We start from the raw sequence: 21,978 nt of genomic DNA, 5'->3' as shown, positions 1-21,978 counted from the left end.
ATGTAACCAGTCATTGTAATCCAGGGGAAACATTTTTAAAGAAAGAAAGAATTAGTCTCAGCTGTTACTGCAATGGATTTTACCCATACTATCCCATTCTGCAACAATTTCCAGATATTGTTATGTTATATACCTCCCTCTATTTTGTATTGTAATTCCTGTTTTTCCCCCATCAAAATTTAAAATGGGAAAATATGAATAGTAATAAACAGTCTCCCTCTGCTCTGTCTCAGGTAGGTTCACTCATAAATAAAACTACAATTAAGGGGATTTTTTTTTACTTTGCAATGTATCTATCTATCACTCCTGCACTCCTGTAGACAGTTAACTGAGTGAAAATCTCATATTATTATCAGAGGGACTTGCTTTTCTGTAAAAACATGTTTGATTATAGTGTACCCTATGCAAGTTTATTCAGATGGAGATCCCACTAAGTTTATTTTATTTCATTTTATTTATATTTCATTTTTCTCATATTATGGGACACAATGAATTCAAAGAAATTACTTGCCTAGTAAGCATGTTTTAAAAGGCAGCTTTATTCTTTGGTTGCAACACCTTGTGGTCTGGATAGAGTGTGGAAAAACATAATTACACAAAGTGAATTTTGCCTGGAACATGCAACGTTATCTGATGATACATCACTGATTTCTAGATTCTTGGATAGAATCCAAATCATTGATGGTCCAAAATTCCACCTGGTAAAATGAAACTAATAATAATATCAGGAAGAGGAGGAGAAAGCTTCAAGCATGAGGCTTACGAATACATAGCCCTCTAGAAGCGTATGTGTAGGTTGTTAACTGCCATCAAATTGACTTCAACTTATGGCGACCTATGAATGAGAGATCTCCATATCATCAACAACTCTATGTAGGTCTTGCATAAGAGTATACTAGCAAATCTATCTATCTATCTATCTATCTATCTATCTATCTATCTATCTATCTAATCTGACATCATGGAATGACTGTCTGTTTCTCTTCCTCTTCCTTCTCCTTTCAAGATGCAGCAACTCCAAATTCTGTGGTTGTGGTAATGAGAGATGAGAAAGCAGCAATATAATAGCTAGAAATCTCCCCACTGCTCCAAGTGGCAAGCTAAAAGAGTAGTAAAGAGAAATGTGTCCTTACCACCAACATCCCCACTGCACGAACTGAAGAAAGCCAGAGAGAAGAGGACTGTTCCAAAAAGCTTCATAGTCATTATTCTGTGTCCTGCAGACATATTCCTTTCCAGAACCACCAGTAGCAATACCAAGGTGGGCACAAAACTCTCTTGTGCGTTGTTAGATATGACCAGGCCCTTAAATTAATCAGCAGGAAAGGTGAGTAGAAGGAAAGACTGCAAATACTCCTGCTGCCCACTCCCACTTATTTTGGGGAGCTTGATAAAGAACGGGAGGAAACACGACAGACTCCCTCTGGGAATTCAGCATGGAGCAGATTTATTGTTTCAGCCCTTCAACAGGAACTGCTTTTCTTTGTTGGCAGGCAGTCATGTTTTTGTTACCACTTTATTTTGTTCTTCTTTGGTCTCAGAGGTCAGGAAAGGTTTTGAAGTGTGCAGAACTTTCTTTAGAAGAGGATCAGATTCAGGTTTTTAAAAATGCATTTTGGGAATATATTTATACACATGTACACAGACATTCATACACATATTATGGTGCTCATACTTAGGATAATGAAGTTGCTCTCAATATGTGACGTTCCCACTCTCTTAGAGTATGTATGATAAAATGTTGCCTTTCATTGAGTAGTACAAAGCAGGCTCAAAACCAACAGTCCAATCCTATGAATGGTGTTATGTGGCATGTCTTATTCGAAGACCAGGCTGCACTGAATTCAATGAGAGGTACTTCTGAGTAGATTTGCTCAGGGGGAACTAGTGGCTCCCTACTTACAATGACTCCACTTTGGGTTTTTAGACTTTACCACATGATGTTAAAAAGCAGAATTTTAACAAGATGAAAGCATTTTTGGTGGTACTTATCATATGACGTCTTGTCCACCTTGTTGCCAACCTGCATTCCATTCATTACTGTAGTGCACTTTTTCATTGACTGGCAAAACCTGTCAATGAGCTCTCTCTCTCTCTCTTGCTATCATAGCACAGCTATACAGGTGTGATAAGTTTCTTTTCTGCAGTTCCAGCATTACAACCAGCACATGGCAGGGCGGGCTTGATTCTCCTCTCCTTTCCCTCTTATTATTCCAAAGCAAGCTAACCCTTCTTTTAATTCTTTTATATTTGTTCTGTTTGTCTACTTATGGCAAGACAATTAAATAAAAATATATTGAATCATTTCCCCCTGTAATTACACAAACATGAGGTGTACAGGCCGGCACTTTATGCCGACCTGCACCCAAACTAGTGCTCAGGTAGGGCTGAGTGTTCACACACTCAAAGCCCTTACCGCGTGCTGCAGGTGCCATCTTGGTGTGTGTCAAACCAGACAGCGTGCACCATGATGATGTCCATTGTGCGCAGTGCCCAAACAGTGCTGCACATGACAGGTGTCATAATGCCATGCCGTGGCACCTATGTCACCTGTTCTAGGGTGCAAATAGGAGCCATGTTTCATGGCTTCTATTTGCACCAGGTTGGGGGTGTGGCATGCGGCTGCAACATTCCCAACCAGTGCTTCCAGGGGTGGCTCTCTGTACAATTATAAATAAATAAATGAAGATGCCAACCACAGATGCTGGTGAAACATCAGGAATAAACTCTTCTAGAACATGGCCACATAGCCTGAAAAATACACAAAAAACTTTATTTATTGTTTCCTACTGCTGTGGTCTTATTGTTGATATCAAAACAAACAAAGTTATTTGAAGACTGCCATTGAAAACACATGCACGCACACACATACACAAACAACACAATTATATTGTGTTTGTTTTGATTGTTTGTTCCCACATGGCAGTGGGTTGGACTGAATGGCCTTTGTGGTCTCTTCCAACTCTGTGACTCTTTACATTCTGTAAGATACACCCCTCCTTATGTAAATAACTTACAGAACCAAAACACACATTGTGATTAAAAAGAAGTTTTTCATGGACTGATGATACCCCAGACTCACCTTTGGACAATATGTTCACAGTATTCTACCGTGTGGAGTTTCAGGAGCAGATTACAGTACATGTATTGTGGATGAGCCTTTCAGTGCAAGATATTTTGCCTGAGACAAAAAAACAAGATGACATTTCCACTCTTTGTAGGTACAAGCCCCCACTGGTCTAGCAGTGTATTCTTTCATTAACACTGGTGGTGAGATAGCTTCTTCCAATGCAGCAGGCTAGTGTAGGATAGGTACAGGGTAGGATATGAAGCACAAAACTACTCTGCTCCACTCCTCTGCTGCTCCCCAGCATCTGCCACCTGAATTCTTATTCATCCTAATAGTAGGCCTGGTCCTGGTGAAGAAATGTGAAGAAAGTATTATAAGATTGCTGCAGGGACAATATGTCATGCTTAAGAGATTGGAAATCTGGAGACAAGATACAAGGAAACTGAGACTCACAAAGCTTTGTGAATAATTGTGTCATATCAAGTCCCCCCAGTATGTGTTTATGAGCCCCACATCCTGCTTCAGTCTAATTAAATGGGAAACAGTGACTCAGTCTCCTTGGCATCTTTTGTTATTTGAAATGCATGCTCTGATTATACTCTTGGCTGTCTCACAGGAAGCAAACCAGAAGCCATGTGTTAAGGGCCAAGCCTTAATTTTCCAAAAGACTGTGTAAGCTCAGCCAATATCTATCGAAGCACAAATCACATCTTGATCCAAATTGCAGGTCATTTGAAAGCAGCAGTGGGAATGAACAGGAGGAGATGGGAGGTGTATGGGGAGAACATTTAAACTAAATAGTCAGAGACATAAATCTGTAAAGTGCACAGATATATAGTATAGGCTTCATGCTTTGTGCTGCAGATTATAAAATCATGATGTACTGTGATTTTAGGGACAAGAGAGGCCATCAGGTTTTGTGGGAATATGTTGTTATTCTATACAAAGACTCTCTGAGACCAAATGTTCAGAGATTAGTTACTTTTTTTTTAACTGCAGCTACCAGAAACCCATAATGATCATGGTTGAGGATTCTGGAAATTAGGGTGGCATCATGCTAATCACATAGGTATGGCATATGTGTCCTCTCTCTCTCTCGCTCTCTCTCTCTTTCTTTTGATGGGACATGTGGAGCTATTCTGTAGACTTCACACTTGTTCAAATTGACTCTGCAAGCCTCAAGATGGGGACTGCTGTTGCTGCTCACTTATGTAGAAGAAAGGAAGGGAAGGAGGTGATATAGACAATGAAGATGTGGCTGCTCTAGGCCCCCGGGAAAAGGAAAGGGAGGGAACACTCCATCCACAAGCACACCTTTCTTTCTTCCACCTCCAAGCCGAGACCATCTACTTCTTCAGAAGTACCTGCACTGCAGAAATAATCCAGTTTGACCCCACTTTAATTGGGTTGGCTCACTGGTATGGAATTCTGCGAATTGTAATTTATTGTAGCACCAGAGCTCTCTGACAGAGAAGGTGAAATGTTTCACAAAATGACATTTCTCAGAAATCCATAGGATTGAGCTATTGGAGTTAAAGTGGTGTCAAACTGGATTATTTCTGCAATGCACATGCAGCCCTCATCATCTGAATTGTCTTCCACCTCCCTCCCCTCCTCTTGTAAGCAGGGTCAACAGGTGCTCCTCTCAGGGTTTGACAGAAGTCAAAGCAGAAGAAAGACATGGAATTGCACAGACTGAGCATTATGTGTTGCCTGCTTGATGAGGATTGCAACCTCAGTCCCACAAATTAAGCATTCCAAGTTATGCACGTATGTATGTATGCATGCATATCTCAAAGAGAAAAGAAGCAGGCTGGATATTATTGACAAGTGAAGATAATAATCAGAGAGAAGCAAAACAGCCTGTTGTACCTGTAGATAAGGAGGGAGGTTCTTGGCTTTTTAGATGAGGAAGGGAAGAATGACACTTATGACACATCCAAGATCCCACTCTATTCTCCCTGAGTGAATTACTCCAGACAGTCTGGAGCTTCATGTCACCTGCTCAAATCAAAGATGTCTCAACAAAGGCAAATTCAGCCAAGTTCTCAAATGCTGATCAATCTGAAACAAAGCAATAAGAATGCAGATGTAAAGGAGGTACAAGTTCCCAAACAGTAAAAGTCACCAGAAGAGCCACGAACACACTCAATTTGCTTTAAACAAAAGCAATCTAATGCATACTTACAGGACATAGTCATAATGATACAATTTAAATCAGGTCTGGTTCTGGTATGAGGCAGCTATCTCAGATGGCAAATGAAGGGGACTGGAGAGGAATAAAAAATCCATTGGAAGTCAGAGCTGCAAATATTACACAGCCTATTCTGCGCACCCTAAACTAACTTGCTGCTCTTGGATGTAGTGTAGATGTAGATGTAGTGAAGGTTATGGTCCCACTAGCAGTCTGTGCAATTGGAGAAAAAGCCATTTTATCTCCGGTTATGGAATTCTCTCCTGCTGTAGGTTCTCCTTTCACTATCAGGCAAAGACCATTCTATTCAGCCAATCTTTTGACTAATCATTTATGTGGCAGAAAGAGGTTTTAATGGGGTTGTGTTTTTATCTTCTTTACAATGTTTTAATTGTGTATTTTATTGTTTTAACCTGCTTTTAACTGAGCTGTCTTTTAGTTATTCTTCAAAGTTTTGTATGAATATTTTTTTCAACTTTACCTGTTTTTAAAATGCTAATTAGCCAACTTGGATATTGGATAAGGAGAAAGGCAGGATATAAAAGGAACAAAGAATATTGACCAGAATCCTGTATCGGAGCTGTGTCTCTACATATGCAGGGAGTAGAACTGGGCAGTTTCCTACTATCTGTATCCAATAGAGAGCTGTTGTTATATTACTGCATAGCACAGCCAGCAAAGTGCCTAATGTGTGTCATACACCAATGTGCATTGGGCACTCTCACTAGTGTCCTGATATGTGTCTTCACATTTCATTAACAGGGTTTATTTCTGCCTCTGAAACTTAGCTAATTAATTTTAGTTAAGTAAAAGGTGATACAGGATTCTGCCAATCATCAGAGCTTGGAAAAAATGTATTTTGTCTCACAAGTCCCAGAAGCCCCCAGCTAGCATAGCCAGTAGTTGAGAGATCCTGGAAACTGACTGGAGGAACCATAGAGTAGGAAGAGACCACAAGGGCCATCATGTCCATGCAGCAATACCCAATCAAAGCACTTCCAACAGTTGGACATCCGGCCTCTGTTTAAAAACCTCCAAAGAAGGAGACCCCAGCACACTCTGAGCCAGGATATTCCACTGTCAAATAGCTCTTACAGTCAGGAAGTTTTTCCTAATGTTGAGATGGAACCCCTTTTTCTGTAGTTTGAGCCCATTTCTCTAGGTGCTATTTTCTGGAGCTGCAGAAAACAAACTTTGTCCATCTTCAGGAATTCTAGAAGTTTCAGTTCAAAACACATTTTTCTAAACTCTGAGTATAGTATTATTTTTCTCACTTGAGCAAAAGAGTTGGGCCCAGAATTCCATGAAAATGCTTCCTCCAAAGTCACATAATGTGACATTTCAGAATTTGCTTGTCTTCCTGATAAATCTGACTAGACACAAACAAAGGCTTGCCAGGTAAGGATCTGAAAAGTTGCTTCTTTTAAACTCAGTGGTGTTGCAACAGTTGGCTCTGTATATGTTTTGGATTTCAACTCCTAGAAACTCCAGCCAACATATCCAATCATCATGGATTCTGGGAGACAAAATCCAAAATAAAAGTGAGGAACCAACGTTTGAAAAGCAGGAGGGACTTTCCACAGTAGTACTCCTTACTTCCAACAAGTCTTTTGCCTCAGCCAAACACTTCTTTTAGTCTGGTGATTTCAGCCATTGGTCCTTCAGATGTTTTCAACCCAGATTCCTGACCATTGACCATGAGATGAGGTGTAAAACAGCTGGAAGACCAAAAGTAGAGAACTACTGCTCTAACAGACCACAGTTGGACTTGGGTGGGGCTCTGGTACTGCCTGCATAGAGTCTCAATCTAAGGCTGTAGGAACTGTGGAGAGCAATTTGTTCATACCTGGACCTTATAGACTGTAGCATTCCTGTAGTTCTTAGAGTCCTGATGTTTTTTTTTAATTTGTTTGTTTGTTGGTTGGTTTTCAGACCTGACTTGCTCTTGAATTTTGGGTTTGAATCCTCTGCACTTGGCTTTCTTGACATTTTGGTAGGACTTTATTGTGATCTTAGCTCTTTCCCCCAAAGTTTTGATCTTCACTATCTGATTTGTCTGTTGGCTGTGCAAAGCTTTGCTGGGGTGGCTTTTAGCCTGCCTGACCTTGATGTTAGGACTTGCCCATCTGAAACATGTATGGGATGTGACCTTTGTTATTAACAAAAAGTGGGACAGTGGATTTGGAGGCAGCAGAAACCTGTGAGTAGGCACAATAATAGGAGCTGCATGGGCTTCAGATCTGTTGTTTATTTGTTAAAACTTGAAGTTATGAAGTACAACAGAATAAGAGAGAACTAAATGCATGCTTACTTCTAAGATTAAAGGAACTTAGTTTTGGCTGGGTGATTCCTGAAGGATATAAAAGCTTTAGGATTGATTGGTTGCTAACAGAGTAAAGGCAATTGGCTAACCAGATTGACACATACTCTGTGGATACTGTCAGGGCCAGAGAACAGGAGCAGAATGAGGTTTAAATTAACTGATTGTACTTTCACGGCAGCTATAAGCATTGACACTGATCAACTCACAATGCAAAGAGCACACATTTGCTGGGAATCCCACACCATTTCCTTTAAAGGAGTTTGTTATTCTTCCTGTTGTTCGGCAGAGGGACAGCTGGATGACTCACTGGAAGACTTTCATTTCCAAGCTACTTAATTTCAGATTTTCCCACCATAGATGCCTTGCCTCAAGCCCCTGTTCAGGTATTACCTAGCCAGTATGAGTAACTGAAGAGGGGGTGGCTAGCCTTGCCTGACTCCAGCATTACTTTCCTCATGTGGAAAGTGGCATGTCTGAAGAGCAAAAATTTTCTTCTAATGAGGACTCTCCTTGGTAGGGTGGAAAGAAGACTTCCAAGAGAAAGCTTGAAAAAGTTACTTCTTGGACTACAATGCCCACAATCACTGAGTAAGCACAGCCCCTAGCCATGCTGGCTTAGAAGCTGAAGTCCAAAATAACTTTCCCAACTTTTATCCCAGCATGTAAGATAGATGGTATTTACTTATTTTGAATTATTCATAGGTGCTGCAACAGAATCCATATTGGTGGGGAGGGGGAGATAGTGACACTTTTGCTTTCTGATGTTTCAGTACACACAGACTTTGGTTCATGCACAAATTTATTAATGTTATATATAAAATTACCATCAGCCTACATATATATAAAGGTGTATATGAAATGTCAATGAATTTCTTGTTTAGACTTCTAGACAAGAATTTCTTGTTTAGCGCTATCTCCAAGATATCTCATTATGTATACACAAATATTCCCTATCCAAATGAATAAAAAATAAAATCTGAAATGCAAAACACTTCTGGTTTCAAGCATTTTGAATAAGGAAGAATTAACCTCTAATTCATTTTCTAATTGATTATGATTTCATAGACTCATAGAATCATAGAGTTGGAAGAGACCACAAGGACCATCCAGTCCAACCCCCTGCCATGCAGGAAATCTCAGTCAAAGCATATCCGACAGATGGCCATCCAGCCTCTGTTTGAAGACCTCCAAGGAGGGAGACTCCACCACACTCCAAGGGAGTGTGTTCCACTGTCGAAGAACCCTTACTGTCAGGAAGTTCCTCCTAATGTTGAAGTGGAATCTAATTTCCTGGAGCTTGCATCCATTGTTCTCTGGAGCAGTGGAAAACAAGCTTGCTTCCTCCTCAATATGGCATCCCTTAAAGTATTTAAACAGGACCATCACATCACCTCTTAACCTTCTCTTCTCCAGGCTAAACATCCTTATCTCCCTAAATCGTCTCTCATAGGGCATGGTTTCCAGACCCTTCACTATTTTAGTCGCCCTCCTTTGGACACGCTCCAGTGGAAATCCACAGAACAGTGGTACTTTTTTAGGCCAACCAAAATGCACAAAATACATGTTGCAGGTTTTTGAATCTCCACTTGCCTCTTCATCAAGAAAAGGTGTTAAAATAAGGATGATGATATTAGAATCACAGGCCTACATTCTGTAAAGATGTTGCATCTCCCTGATGAAGAAGCCATTTTGTGCATTTTGGTTGGTCTAAAAAAGGTTTTGTGCTTTGCTGTTTTGTGGATTTTGGATGTTATTGTTCTTTACTGTATGGCCAACATGACTACCCCACATATGTTTTCTTGTGAAAGACAAGTTATATAGCACATATGATGTTTTATTTCCTCCCTAAGCATTATCATTATAAACAGATGACAAAGAATCTGTTACATCAAGTGAATTAAGTGTTTTCAAGGAAGCTGCCTATAGATGACAAACTTACATAGAAGACCTTATCACACAGAGGCACATGGAGGCAAATCCCAAGCAAAAACGGGATTTTAAAATCCACTAAACACCTCCAAATGTGGGTTGTGTTGGTGGAAAGAGAAATAATGTGAAAATAACCTGAACGGAAAGCCAACAAAAAACATTCCTTTCTAATTTCAAAATTTCCCGAAAGTAAAAAGGAACAAGTTTTGTCAGCTTTCCGTTCAGATTATTTTCACTTTATTTCTCTTTCATGCAAACATTGTCTGAAAAACCACCTGAATTTGCAGATTTTTTCTACTTTCTGTTCTGGTTAACTCCAAACATCAGGTGAAAAACAACCTGAAAAAGCAGGTTGTTTTCACTTCAAATCTAGTTTCTGCATGGGATTCGTCCCATATGATAAACTAAGTGTTGAAGCTTATATTGTGGTCAAAGTTCATGAAGATAATTTTATTGCTGGTGAAAATGAGGTAGCTTGTTGGGTCATCTTTTCTTTCCCTTCTTACCTCTTTCACTAGCAACTCTGACTTATTTGCATTCCAATATATTACTGCCAGCAGTCATATTCTGTGAACAAGAAGAGCAACAGGCAAACATATTTTATAATTTCTGCATTTTGTCTTCTCCTCTGCCTGCCCCAGCAGCTATAATATGGCAGCACTTTTTGAGCTTAGCAAAATAATTATAATTCTGTTTTGCCTTCGGGGTAAAATTTTGCTGTGTCTGCTAGGCAATCCAGAGGAAAGAAATTCATTTTAGCAAGATGAGAAAATGGATTTATTCATATAGCTATTATCAAATTGCCACTTCTTTCATGTACTTTAATCTCTCTCATTATTGATTTTTTGATTATGAAATCACAGTGAGCCACTCTCCCTCTTCCCTCTCCCTCCCCCCAAGCTGTTACTTACTTGCATCAGCTCTGCAGGTGGAGATCATCTGTTTACAATGATGTACCAGATCCTGGGTGATCTTTTAGGGCCAAGACAGACAGGATACAGGAGATCCACCACACAATCACTTTATGTTTTTTGTCCCTTAAACTCTGCAGGATATCCTGATTATTATTATTATTATTATTATTATTATTATTATTATTATTATTATTTTACAGCACATAGAAAATTTACTTTTTCTGCTAGCTGGGGATTCTGGAAGCTGTAGTCCAGAAAAGACTCCTACCCTGCCCAGCCCTGGTTTCTGCTACAGAACCTTCTGTGGCATACCAAAGGTGTTTTTCTTTCTGCTTGCCTTGTACAATTTTCCTGATGTAAATTCCCAGAAGGCAGCTGACAGTCATACTGGGGGAGATGAAAAAAACTCCAGGGAACCTTTATTATTATCATTTATTTCTCTTTTATTCAGGACAACTCAGGCAGGACAACTCAGATTATGAGACTGTCATGAGGAAGAAAAAATGTTCCAAGAGCATAGTACTTACCTTAGTTTGATTTCCTTTGGAAAAAGAGAATCCCAGGAATTTGAGATGTTTTGCTGTTTTGCTATTTTTCAGTTAAAGTATGCAGTACTGGGAAATTCTTTTGCCCGTCATCAGATTTTCAGCTCAGCAATCTGTGAGGGAATCTGCACTATCTAACCTTATAGCAGATTGATCCCACTTTAACTTCATGATTCTGCCCTATGGAATCCGTACTTTATGGATGTGTAGTTTGGGAAGGAACTTCGAATTTTCTATAGGGGAACTCAAATCCACTCCCCAGAACAACAGTGGGAAATTTTAAACTACAAATTCTAAACCCCAAACTACAAAGCCCAGAGATAGATAGGGTCAAACTATGACACTTAAAATACAATCAAACTGTTAGAAAGTGTCATGCCCTGCTCCCAGAACATGGACATGGATTTCGAACCTTATCACATTAAAAACAAACCTGGCAGAAAGTGGAATGACTGAGCTTGGCTCTCCTTTGCTCTGGCACCACAGCAAAGGCTGGAAGGCTGAGTGCAGCTCTCCTTTGGTGTGCACTGCAGTCTACTTGTGAGAAGTCTGAGATGCCAGAGTGGAGGCAGAAGGGTTAAGTACAGTCCTCCCTTGCTTTGGTGCCCTGTCCTACTCATGAGGACACCAAGGCTCAGCAGCAAGACAGGAGGGATCGGATGGGTGTCACCCCTCTTCTGTGGTGTCACCAGATGAAGACCGCACCCCTGTACCCCCTAGTGACACCACAGCCCACCACTTCTACTTTTTTTCTTAAGGAGGGAAAAATGCAATAGCTTGACGAAATGTGTCTTTATCTGTAGTGCTAAAGCCCACTCACCCACCCAAGTGCCAGTCAAGATTTCCAGAAACTTCTAAATAAGCTTGTGGTTGTGTGTTAATTAGATAACAATAATGATGATCACACAATTCATTAAATTCTTTTAAAATATTTATTTTGGCAGGAATGAGAAAATACGTGGCTTGGTTAATTCACTTAATATCAAGATCACTTATTCAGTGGCTTTACTTTTCTGCTACATTAAACTTCTCTTTCGAGCATCCATCCGTCCTTTGTTAACTCATAAGCTTGGCATGCTCCATGGAGGAAGCTATTATGGAAGCTTCCTCAGCTCTTGTAATGACACATGATAGGCTCCAGTCTACAATGCACTGTTATCACACTTACCTGAATGGATTAAATTATCTGTCGTTCAGAGGATAAAACACCCTGCTTCTCAAACACCCAGCAAGAAGAATGATTGCAGATTGCCGAGGAAAATGTTGACTTCTTGCTCAAACAGCATGCACTGAATTCAGAGCAATTATGATTCCAATATTTTTAAAGCTTCTGTGTCTCAGTGCACCTTTTCATAAACATGAAATGAGAGAGCTAAGGAGTTCACTTTCACAGGTTGCTGAGTGCCTCAGGGGAAGGAAACTTTGGTTACTTTAACACATTAAGCCTTAATAGACGTAGGCATTTGTAAGAACTGTCTGTCCTAGGATGGTTTGTTCACCACTGCCACAAGATTGAAGAAAGTAAGGAAAGCCATAGTGGACCAGCATTTCGGCCACATAGTGCAAATCGGTTGCATACCCTCCAACTGTCCAGATTAATTTTCTGCTATCCCACTTCATTAGCATTTTTAAAAATGTCCCAGTTCCTCTTTTCTTCCACTTTCCCCCTTCATCCTCTGTTTACTTTAATTGCTGCAAAGTGATTTCAAAATGCAAAAGTAGTTTGTGCTCAATGAACTCAGCAGAGAGAAAGAGAAGAGGGTGAAATCTTGCCCTTCCCAGTAGCCAAAGACAAAAGTAAGCCTTTCCTGTTATCTGTATTTTCCCTTATTCATAATTTTTGACAACATACTGATATTCCATGGCCACATGTGTCCCCATTTTCATCTGTGAAATAGATTCATGTTGCAAAGCATGAACTCCTTGTAAGATCACCCTTTTCAATTTTTCCTTTGACATTAAAAAGATATAAAGTAATCTAGTAGCACATTTGAGAATAACTGAGAGAAATTTTTAGAATAACCTTAAATTGTGGACTGCAGGTGATTGAGGATTATGAGTAATGTAGTTTTTAAAAAAAATATTTTCCAAGCTCTATTTTGTGTGCCAGAATTATCCCATCCTTCCAAATGATTTAAGGCACATAGTGGAAAAGATAATGTATGATGTATACCCAATTCCATGTTGTAATCTTGAATATTTGTTTTTTAAGTGCTTAATTTTAAGATCTTTTTCTTTCTTTTTCTACCCTACAGCTTATTTTTAATAAATTCTTTTCTAAGCCTAGCTAATGAGAAACTCCAAAAGAACAGACAGGTGTATGCAGGAATATACTGTTACGACGCGATGTCCACCACTGTAATAAATTGCTAGAAGCATGTGTGGGTGGAAAATCATCTATACTTTCAGCCTTTCTATGAGTAATTTGAAATATTGGCTTTCAGCAAGTCACCCTGAGCACTTTTGATTTTCAGTCGGTTACTGTACTGCCACAATTGATAACTTGCTGTGGTGTGGAAAGTATTTCATCCTGCTTTATATGTCTTAAATAAATTGGAAAGTGAGACACAGACAATATTGGGAGAGGGAGGAGGTGTGATATCTGAAAAGAAACAAATACACAGTTCACCAAGCTGGTGAATAACTGGAGACTATTTCTGAATATTGGGAGCCCTTCTGACTATTAGCGTTAGGTACTCTATTTTTCACAGCCACCAGTGAGAATTACCTTTTTGGGTTTACCCAGGCCAGTTTACATTTTTGGCTATGCACGATGAACTAAATATTTTCCTCCACATACTTTTCAAGTCTGAAGGCCAAAATATGTAACATCCACCTTTTGCATTTTATGTGGTGGATGGTTGTTTTATTTGGTTATTTTTTCCCCTTTGAACAGCATCTTTGCAAAGAGGTGCTCATTATCAAGAGGGGAAATTTAGTATTTTCCACCCCTGCTGTGGTCCTCTTCTGTGAAGAAAGAAAACATAGAAAGAAAACCTTCCCCACAATGTTAATGGCTTTTTCTTTGACTCAGTCTGCACTGCAGAAATAATGCAATTTGACATTGGTTTAACTGCCATGGTTCTAATTCTGGGATTTGTAGTTTTGTGCTTTCTCTGTCAGAAAGCTCTGATGCCACAACAAATTACAAATCCCAGAATTCCAGACCATTGAGCCATGTCAGTTAAAATTGCATTATTTCTGCAGTGCAGATGTAGCCTTTGGCGGGGTACAGATCACCCAAAAAGGGCGGTCTGCCGGTGCCTTGTTTTGCTGGCAGACAAATTGCAATTTGTAGAGAGGCGGGATATTAATTATTATTATTATTATTATTATTATTATTATTATTATTATTATTATTATTATTATTGACTGGCTTTGTGTTAGCCAGTGAACATCATGGCTATGTGGCCATTTGAACCCTAGTCTTCTAGCCCCTTCTTCCTAGTTCCCTCACTCACAAACAGAATCAGTATTTTTAAACAGAGCCAGGAAGCATTTTAAGTGTAGGCATTCTCCATAATAGGTAGCCAAACCATCCAACAATTTTAAGATGGACATTCAAATTGGCTGTTCTTCATGTTATCAAAGGGAACTATACAGTCTTTTAAAGATGAATGGAGATTAGTGATTGACTACTGGAAGAAGAAATGGGGAGAGAGATTTTGTTTAGGATTTGCAGAATACAGATCATATTCTGAAGTAGTGTGTCATTTATTTATTTATTTATTTATTATTATTATTATTATTATTATTATTATTATTAACACACATACACATATACACACATGAGAATGATATTGGGGGAAGAAGAATTAACAGTTAATTGAACTGTTGGCCTGGCAAGTTGGAAGACATTTATTAACCTCTATCCTTATAAATTAACATAGTGGTAGCAATATATAGTTTTTATAGATGTAGAAGTAGATCAAGTTTTGGTTTGTTTGTAATGTTTGTAGTGTTTATAGTACTGTAATCTGATATGTAAGTTTTATTTTAATGAAATATTTGTGTTTGAAAATGACAGACAGACAGACAGACAGACAGACAGACAGACAGATAAATAGATATCAAAGGAAGATAATGGGGTGAGCATAATGCACCTTACTACCTACTGTGAGTCAAGGAGTGCCTCCTGACAGAGCTCTGTGTGAATCTTTGTGTTAACAGAAAGGATGAACAAAGATGGAAGAGACTGAATGATGCAGTAAGCACAGAAAAAATATTTCTGTCCATTATTAGTATAAACTTGGATTGTTCATTAAAATAATGGAAAGAAAACTAATTGGCACAGTTAGCAATGGCAGGCATAAGGAAACGAGAGCTTTTTATCTACATTGCTTGAGTGCTGATATGGATCCTGGTTTATGACATACATTTGGGGATGATATTATTGGCAAGGAGGGAGAGATTGTTGGCATCATTTCCTGACAGGCTTCCTGCCTCCCAGATGTCAAAAGCTGCACCCTATGAATTAAAACAAGTAAGCAAACAAAAATAGGATACTCACCCACACATAATACCACTGGTGTAGAAATTAGAGGAAAATGGAATGCACAAATTAATTATATACAATTGCTTCTAGGTCATCTATTCCTAACTCTTGTTTGATGCAGGAAATGCAGAGCTAGAGCATCCTGGGATTCCTAGATCTCAGGGACCAGCTGTGAATTTTAGGACCTGGCTCCTCTTTTCCAGTCCTCAGGGTTTGCAAGAGGACTCTCAGGGTGCACGCAATGTCTTGAAAAATGTGTATGTGTATGTATTACACATATTACTCTGTACTATTGGCCCAGTGGCAAACAGCTTTAAAATGGCTGTTGTAGACTCTCTAGGGAGTTTATTGCATGCACAAATAAGCTAACTTACCTCTTCTGCATTCATTTCAGGATCTGGGATGCTCCCAGATGTTATCAGACCTAAATCACTGCCAATCTAGCCATGATGCCACTGCCCGAATGAATCCCAGGTCAAAGCCTCACTCATTTTTTGAAGTCGGCAACTCTCCAAGTTTGAAAAAGTGGCAAACATTGAAATGTACAACTTGGAAAATATACTGTTTAGAATACAACGTCCAGAATATCCAACCACTTTCCAGGATCTGTCACCTACTGGTGGAAATGTAGTCCACAAAGCAATTCCTCAAATCTCTGATTATCCTGGGCAAAGAAGTGCAGATGATACTATATAAAATATATATTACTTGCTGGTTTCCTTTTGTATAAGAAACAACATATTTCCAAAGACATTGCCTAAATTGGTCCACCAGATGATTTATGCACTAAACTACCAATTAAGGTATACATTCTTAAAACTTGCTTCCCTGAATTTATGAGTCTGCTAAATGGCTAATAGGAAAACCTGCAGCACTTGATATAATTTCAGATTCTTGTATTAGCTACCTTGTTATTAAAGTTTGATGTCACATTTCACCCTGTTCAAAATATATTCATTGCATAAATTTTGGGTTTATCTTACTGCCTACGGCACAGTGAAGTTTTAGTTGGCAACTCTGTGACATCCAGTACTGAGAAACTACAGTGGAGACTCTTTAACTCTGGCTGAAACTAAGAAGACTATAAGATTTGAAGAAGAGTAAGATTCTTGTTAGCTTTGTGTGACTGGCACAAAGTCAGCATCAAAGAGTCTTGTGATACCTTTCAAAAAGGGACAGACTTATTACTGAGAATAAGCCATAAACTGCATGCTTCTATCAGTGTCTTGTTTCTTTATTTGTTTAAGGAAAGGCACTTATTTAATTGGTTAAGGAGAAAGTGGTTAACATAATTTTAAAAATTTCATCAGTCAATGCATTTCTAGTAAATGCAGAATCTTTGATGCTAAGATAGCCATTTGGAAATCTGAGCTTTGGAAGCTAGCCTGAACTAATTACTTTCTTAGCTTGCCATTCCCAGAATTTCCCAGTGGCAAGATTGGCTCAGGGAACTGTGAGAGCTGCAATCCAAAAAAGTAATTTTCCCCAATGTCTGGGATTGCCTAGAACAGGGAAAATAAAATTACTATTTTCTCACCTACTGCTGATATGATTATGGAGTTTATCACACTGAGGCTGATTTCAGCATTAAAGAAAGATTAAAGCACATTTAAAGCATCCTGCAAATGAAGCAGAAATGGTGAGTAATTGCACAAATGATTATCAAACACAATAGCGCAAATAAAGCGATATCGGAAATGCATTGTAGCTGAAATCTTGAAAGTAAAAAGGTGGGCATTAATGTTTCTGTGTGACCACTTTAATGGCAGGTTTTGTGCGATGTCGTGTGAAATAGTTACACGTAATTACATGATTTTTCCGGGACATTCATGGGATAAACTCCCAATCTCCTTTGTGTGATAAACTTGCTATGTTTTGTGTGGGCAGCAATGGGGAGGTTAATTGCTGGATAAGCCAGGAGTTTTCCTTTTGGGTTAGTAGCAATTTCAAGTATAGTTTTTCTAATAGATGATAAGAATATAAGGCCTAAGACCAAGTGATGTCTATGAATAAGAATATGCGTAAGACTATGTAACATCTACAAAGCAATGTACCTAGACAAAGAAATATCTATGTGATATAATGAACCTCCCCAAAGAGTGTATAAATGTATACATATAAACTACTTGGGGCCCAAACAGACAAACCAAAATAAAGCTGCTTCAGGTCATTTTGGAGGTATGCTGTTTAAATGACACACACATCTTAAGAGGCCAGAAGCTGCGCCAAAGCTGCTCCCCAGTCCTTAGGACTGGAGCATGGCTTTGGCATGGCTTCTGGCCTCTTTGGGCATGTGCATCATTTAAAAAGCATATCTCCAAAGTGACCCAAAGCAGCTTTATTTTGGCTTGTCTGTTCGGGCTCTTGGCTTGATTAATAAATAGTAACAAAGATATAAAACCATGTATTTATTCTCCTGTTATAAATTTTGTGAAATTCTAGTATCCAGAAATAGTTTTGGGAATGTTGATGTTAACCTGTCTATTTTGACAAATTTTCAGGGGTATATCTGATGGGAGGGAAATGAATGCATTGTCCCCCAATAAGAATCACGCCTCGCCCCAATAAAATCCTTCAGTTCCTAGATTTCTAAGACTGCAGGGAGTAAAAACATTTGCACCAAGAGCTCTTCTCTTCATAACTTTGGCCCTTTTTCTTGGATGCTTAACTTGTATTTCTAAATGCGCATGAGAAATTTTTAGTTATTGTAGTGATAGAAACTTGGGGACTGAAGGAAAATTTCATAGAGGAAGCAGAATTCTTACTGGCGGTGAACAATGCTCTTATGCACATATTACACGATGAGGTTTTTTTAGTTGCTTTTTGATGAAAAATACTTTAGGATTTGATAGAACAATGGCACAAAACTTGAAAATTTCTGTCAAAATGCTCCTCAAATACTTGTTAAAAGTAACGGGAAAATTATTTCTAGTTACTCTTTATAAGCTTCTGTATTTGCTCTTGCCTTCCTCTGAGCCTAAGAGAGCCTGACTTGCCCAAGGTCACCCAGTGGGTTTCCATGGCTGAGGTTGGATTAAAACCCTAGTCTTCCAGAGTCTTGGCCCAACACTCAAACCACTACAGTGCACTGGCTCTCAATGCAGGGACGTAGCTAGGATTTTAGGAAGGGGGGGGGTCCAGACTAAGTGCCACCATTATAATGGGGCTTGAGTGCGGCGGCGCAACAGCACACACCATTCATTTTTCTAATGGAAGGGGGGGGGCCCGGCCCCCCAGACCCCCCCCCCCCGGCTACATCCCTGCTTAATGGCATTTATACCCTGGTAAACACAGTGTAACCTAGGGCCTGAACAGACAGACCAAAATAAAGCTGCTTTGGGTCACTTTGGAGGTATGCTTTGGCCGGAAGCCGTGCCAAAGCCATGCTCCAATCCTAAGGACATAAGTGCAGCTTTGGCACAGCTTCTGGCCTCTTAAGATGTGTGTTTCATTTAAACAGCATACTTCCAAAGTGACCCGAAGCAGCTTTACTTTGGCCTGTTTGTTTGAGCCCTTAGTCATAGGCATGTTTGACATTGTTTTAACTGCCATGGCTATAATTCTGAAATTTGTAGTTTTGTGCCTTCTCTGTCAGAAAGCTCTGATGCCACAACAAATTACAAATCTCTTTTTCATGTCCAGTCATTATTTGGGGTTCAGTGAAGAAGTTGTTATTTTGGACCACAGCTTTTAGTGCGGCTGGTGATCAGGCTAGCTGAGGAATTCTGGGAGTTGAAGTCTAAAAAAGAAACATACTCAAGGTCTCCTACCTCTCTGCCTAACTTATCCTTGGCAGACTGTATCAAATGGAAACAAGAGAACCATGTATGCTATCTTCCTCCTTGGGGGGAAAATGGGTTATAAATGTAAGAAACAAGTAACTAAATAAAATAAATGTGCTGTACAATAGGCCTGCAGCTGGATTGGTATGCTTTGGCTTGCTTTGGCTTCCAGTATCTATATTTTAGAAAGGTACCATGCATGCTTGTGAACACCCCTCCCCATTTCTGCATTCATAATGACTTCATATCCATATACAAGACATGTGAATATGGTTCTGAAACAGATCAGCCTGGGGGATAAATTTAGACTCCTCATGTTAGGATAGAATATGAACAAAATCGGACATCACACACAAATAGGGAAATGGCATTTGTTTCCAGTCACCTCACACATAAGAGAGGTTTAAAAATAGAGCTCCAACTCTGCAAAAAAAGTGCCAGAGGGCTTTTCGAAGCTTCTGCATCTGTACATCAATTACAAGGCAGAGAAGTTGGTGAAATCTTCATGCAGACAGTCAGGCATGCTGAGGGCAGTAAAGCTTCTCTGATTTACTGATTTGCTCCCTTCCCACCTGCTAAGATGACTTGTAGGCCCCAGCGTTGCAGTCTTGTGCCACATTTTTGCAAGAGGAACTTAAATTATGTCCAGGTTTGCATATTCATTTAGACAATCTAAGCCCATCACAATTTTCAGATGTTTAACAGGCTAAATTTGAAAGGGTGGAGGATATGGTTACAGTCTTAGGCTCATTTCATAAATCCATGCCAAGGAGACCTGCATTAGTGACCTTTCACTAGTGAGTGCAGTAGTTTATTCAGTGATGCAGATCCCAACCATTTCCCACCATCGTTGTGTGTATACGTGCAATGGCCACTTTGTCACCTTTTTCTGTTCTATTCTTTATTTCTTCATTCTTTTTCTCTGATTTATTTTCTTTTCCTTTTCCTTTTAAATATTTGTAACTTGCTAGTGAGAAGCCTTTCCATAGGTAGCCAGGTTGCTCTACAGACAGCAGATGTGCAGTGTGCCACTGGGGTGGTACTCAAAACCTCTCCAGCTTAACATACCCTCCAACATTTCATGGATGAAAACCAAGGTATATGTCGGCAATCAACATCAGAGTGTGGTCAATGTGGCAAGCACTATTAATATGGAAGAAAAGACAAGCTGGGTTATGCTGCAGCAGCTCGATTTTGCCTGAGCCTAGTGGGAAGGACAAGAGCTTGCCTGATCCTGTCCAATCCCTCTGTTGACTTATTTGAGCAATCTACTTTTGCACTTCAAACTTAGTTTGCAGCAATTAAAGTAAGTTGGGGGGGAGGTAGAGTGAGAGGAAATGAAAGAAACTGGGACATTTTTAAAGCAATTGAAAAAGTGGGATAGCAGAGGATTGATCAGGATTATCCCTGCCAAATCAGGAGAGCTGGAGATTATGGCTTAATATGAATAGTGAATGCATGCACTCTGCTGGTATGGCCTTGGAGAGCCCACACTATGATGAGGCAGCAGATTAGGATTTTATGAATGAATGGCTGGATGGATAAAGTTTATCTGAAACCAATGCAACAATGTGCCCTGCTTAGAGATCTGCTGCCAATCAAAGTTGATAATACTGGGCTAGACAGGACAATGAACTGGCTCCATATAAACAGCTTGTTATGTTCTGATGATGTCAGCGACCTGTTCTGGGACCCAATAACCACACCTGAACTGAACTTCCATAATTCACCCATCACTCTGAAAGGTTCTCTGGGAAGGGCACTATGTGCAGCAATCACAGAATCAGAATCGTAGAGTTGGAAGAGACTGCAAGGGCCATCCAGTCCAACCCCCTGTCATGCAGGAACTCTCAAAGTATCCTCAACAGATGGCCATCCAGCCTCTGCTTAAAGACCTGCAAGGTAGGAGACTTCACCACTCTCCAAGGGAGTGTGTTCCACTGTCGGACAGCCCTTATTGTCAGGAAGTTCCTCCTAATGTTTAAGTGGAATCTCTTTTCCTGTAGCTTGAATCCATTGTTCTGGGTCCTGTTCTCCGGAGCAACAAAAAACAAGTTTGTTCCCTCCTCAATATGGAATCCTTTCAAATATTTAAACAGGGCTATCATATCACCTCTTAACCTTTTCCTCTCCAGGCTAAATATCGCCAGCTCCCTTAGTAGCTCCTCATAGGACATGGTTTCCAGACCCTTCACCATCTTAGTCGCCCTCCTTTGGACATGCTCCAGTTTCTCAACATCCTTTTTGAATTGTGGTGTCCAGAACTGGACACAGTATTCCAGGTGGGGCCTGACCAAAGCAGAATAGAGTGACACTGTTACTTCCCTTGATCTAAACACTATACTTTTATTGATGCAGCCTAAAATTGCATTGCCCTTTTTAGCTGCTGCATCACACTGTTGACTCATGTTCAACTTGTGGTCTACTTGGACTCCTAGAATGTTCAGTAGCAGATGCTGGTAGCTCCCAGTGAACTGATAGTCAAGCCATTCCAGAACCAGTGATAATAATTAGAACTAGGGATATAATTAGAAAAAAAGATGTTTTGGCTTTAACCTGTTTCAATCAAAACAGATGTTAGTCAACAAGGTATTCAGTGGAAAGGTACCTGGAACACTGTCCATTTCAGGCAGAGAATTTCTCCCCACTTCCCTTTTTGTTTTTATCTACATGATAACTGTGTGATGATCATCATTTGGTCTTAGCTTGCGTATTGTTGTTCTTCT

At 39.7% G+C, this 21,978-nt stretch overlaps 1 protein-coding gene across 3 annotated transcripts in view; it reads right to left on the bottom strand.

Annotated features, from left to right (window-relative positions):
* The window catches only part of EMCN (endomucin), a 67,271-nt gene extending 65,821 nt beyond the window's left edge, over positions 1-1,450 (bottom strand). For 2 of the 3 annotated variants that reach the window (XM_042470146.1, XM_042470148.1), the window contains exon 1: positions 1,134-1,450. In XM_042470146.1, the coding sequence (XP_042326080.1) occupies positions 1,134-1,227 (94 nt within the window). In that variant the 5' untranslated portion in view covers positions 1,228-1,450. The remainder of the gene's footprint in view (positions 1-1,133) is intronic. The other variant, XM_042470147.1, reaches the window with a different exon arrangement.
* Positions 1,451-21,978: the final 20,528 nt, after the last annotated feature.

Source organism: Sceloporus undulatus, chromosome 5, assembly GCF_019175285.1.
Source record: "Sceloporus undulatus isolate JIND9_A2432 ecotype Alabama chromosome 5, SceUnd_v1.1, whole genome shotgun sequence".
NCBI classification, from domain to species: Eukaryota; Metazoa; Chordata; class Lepidosauria; order Squamata; family Phrynosomatidae; genus Sceloporus; species Sceloporus undulatus.
Note: the sequence above shows the minus strand (reverse complement) of the source record. Positions and strands in the feature narration are given on the sequence as shown.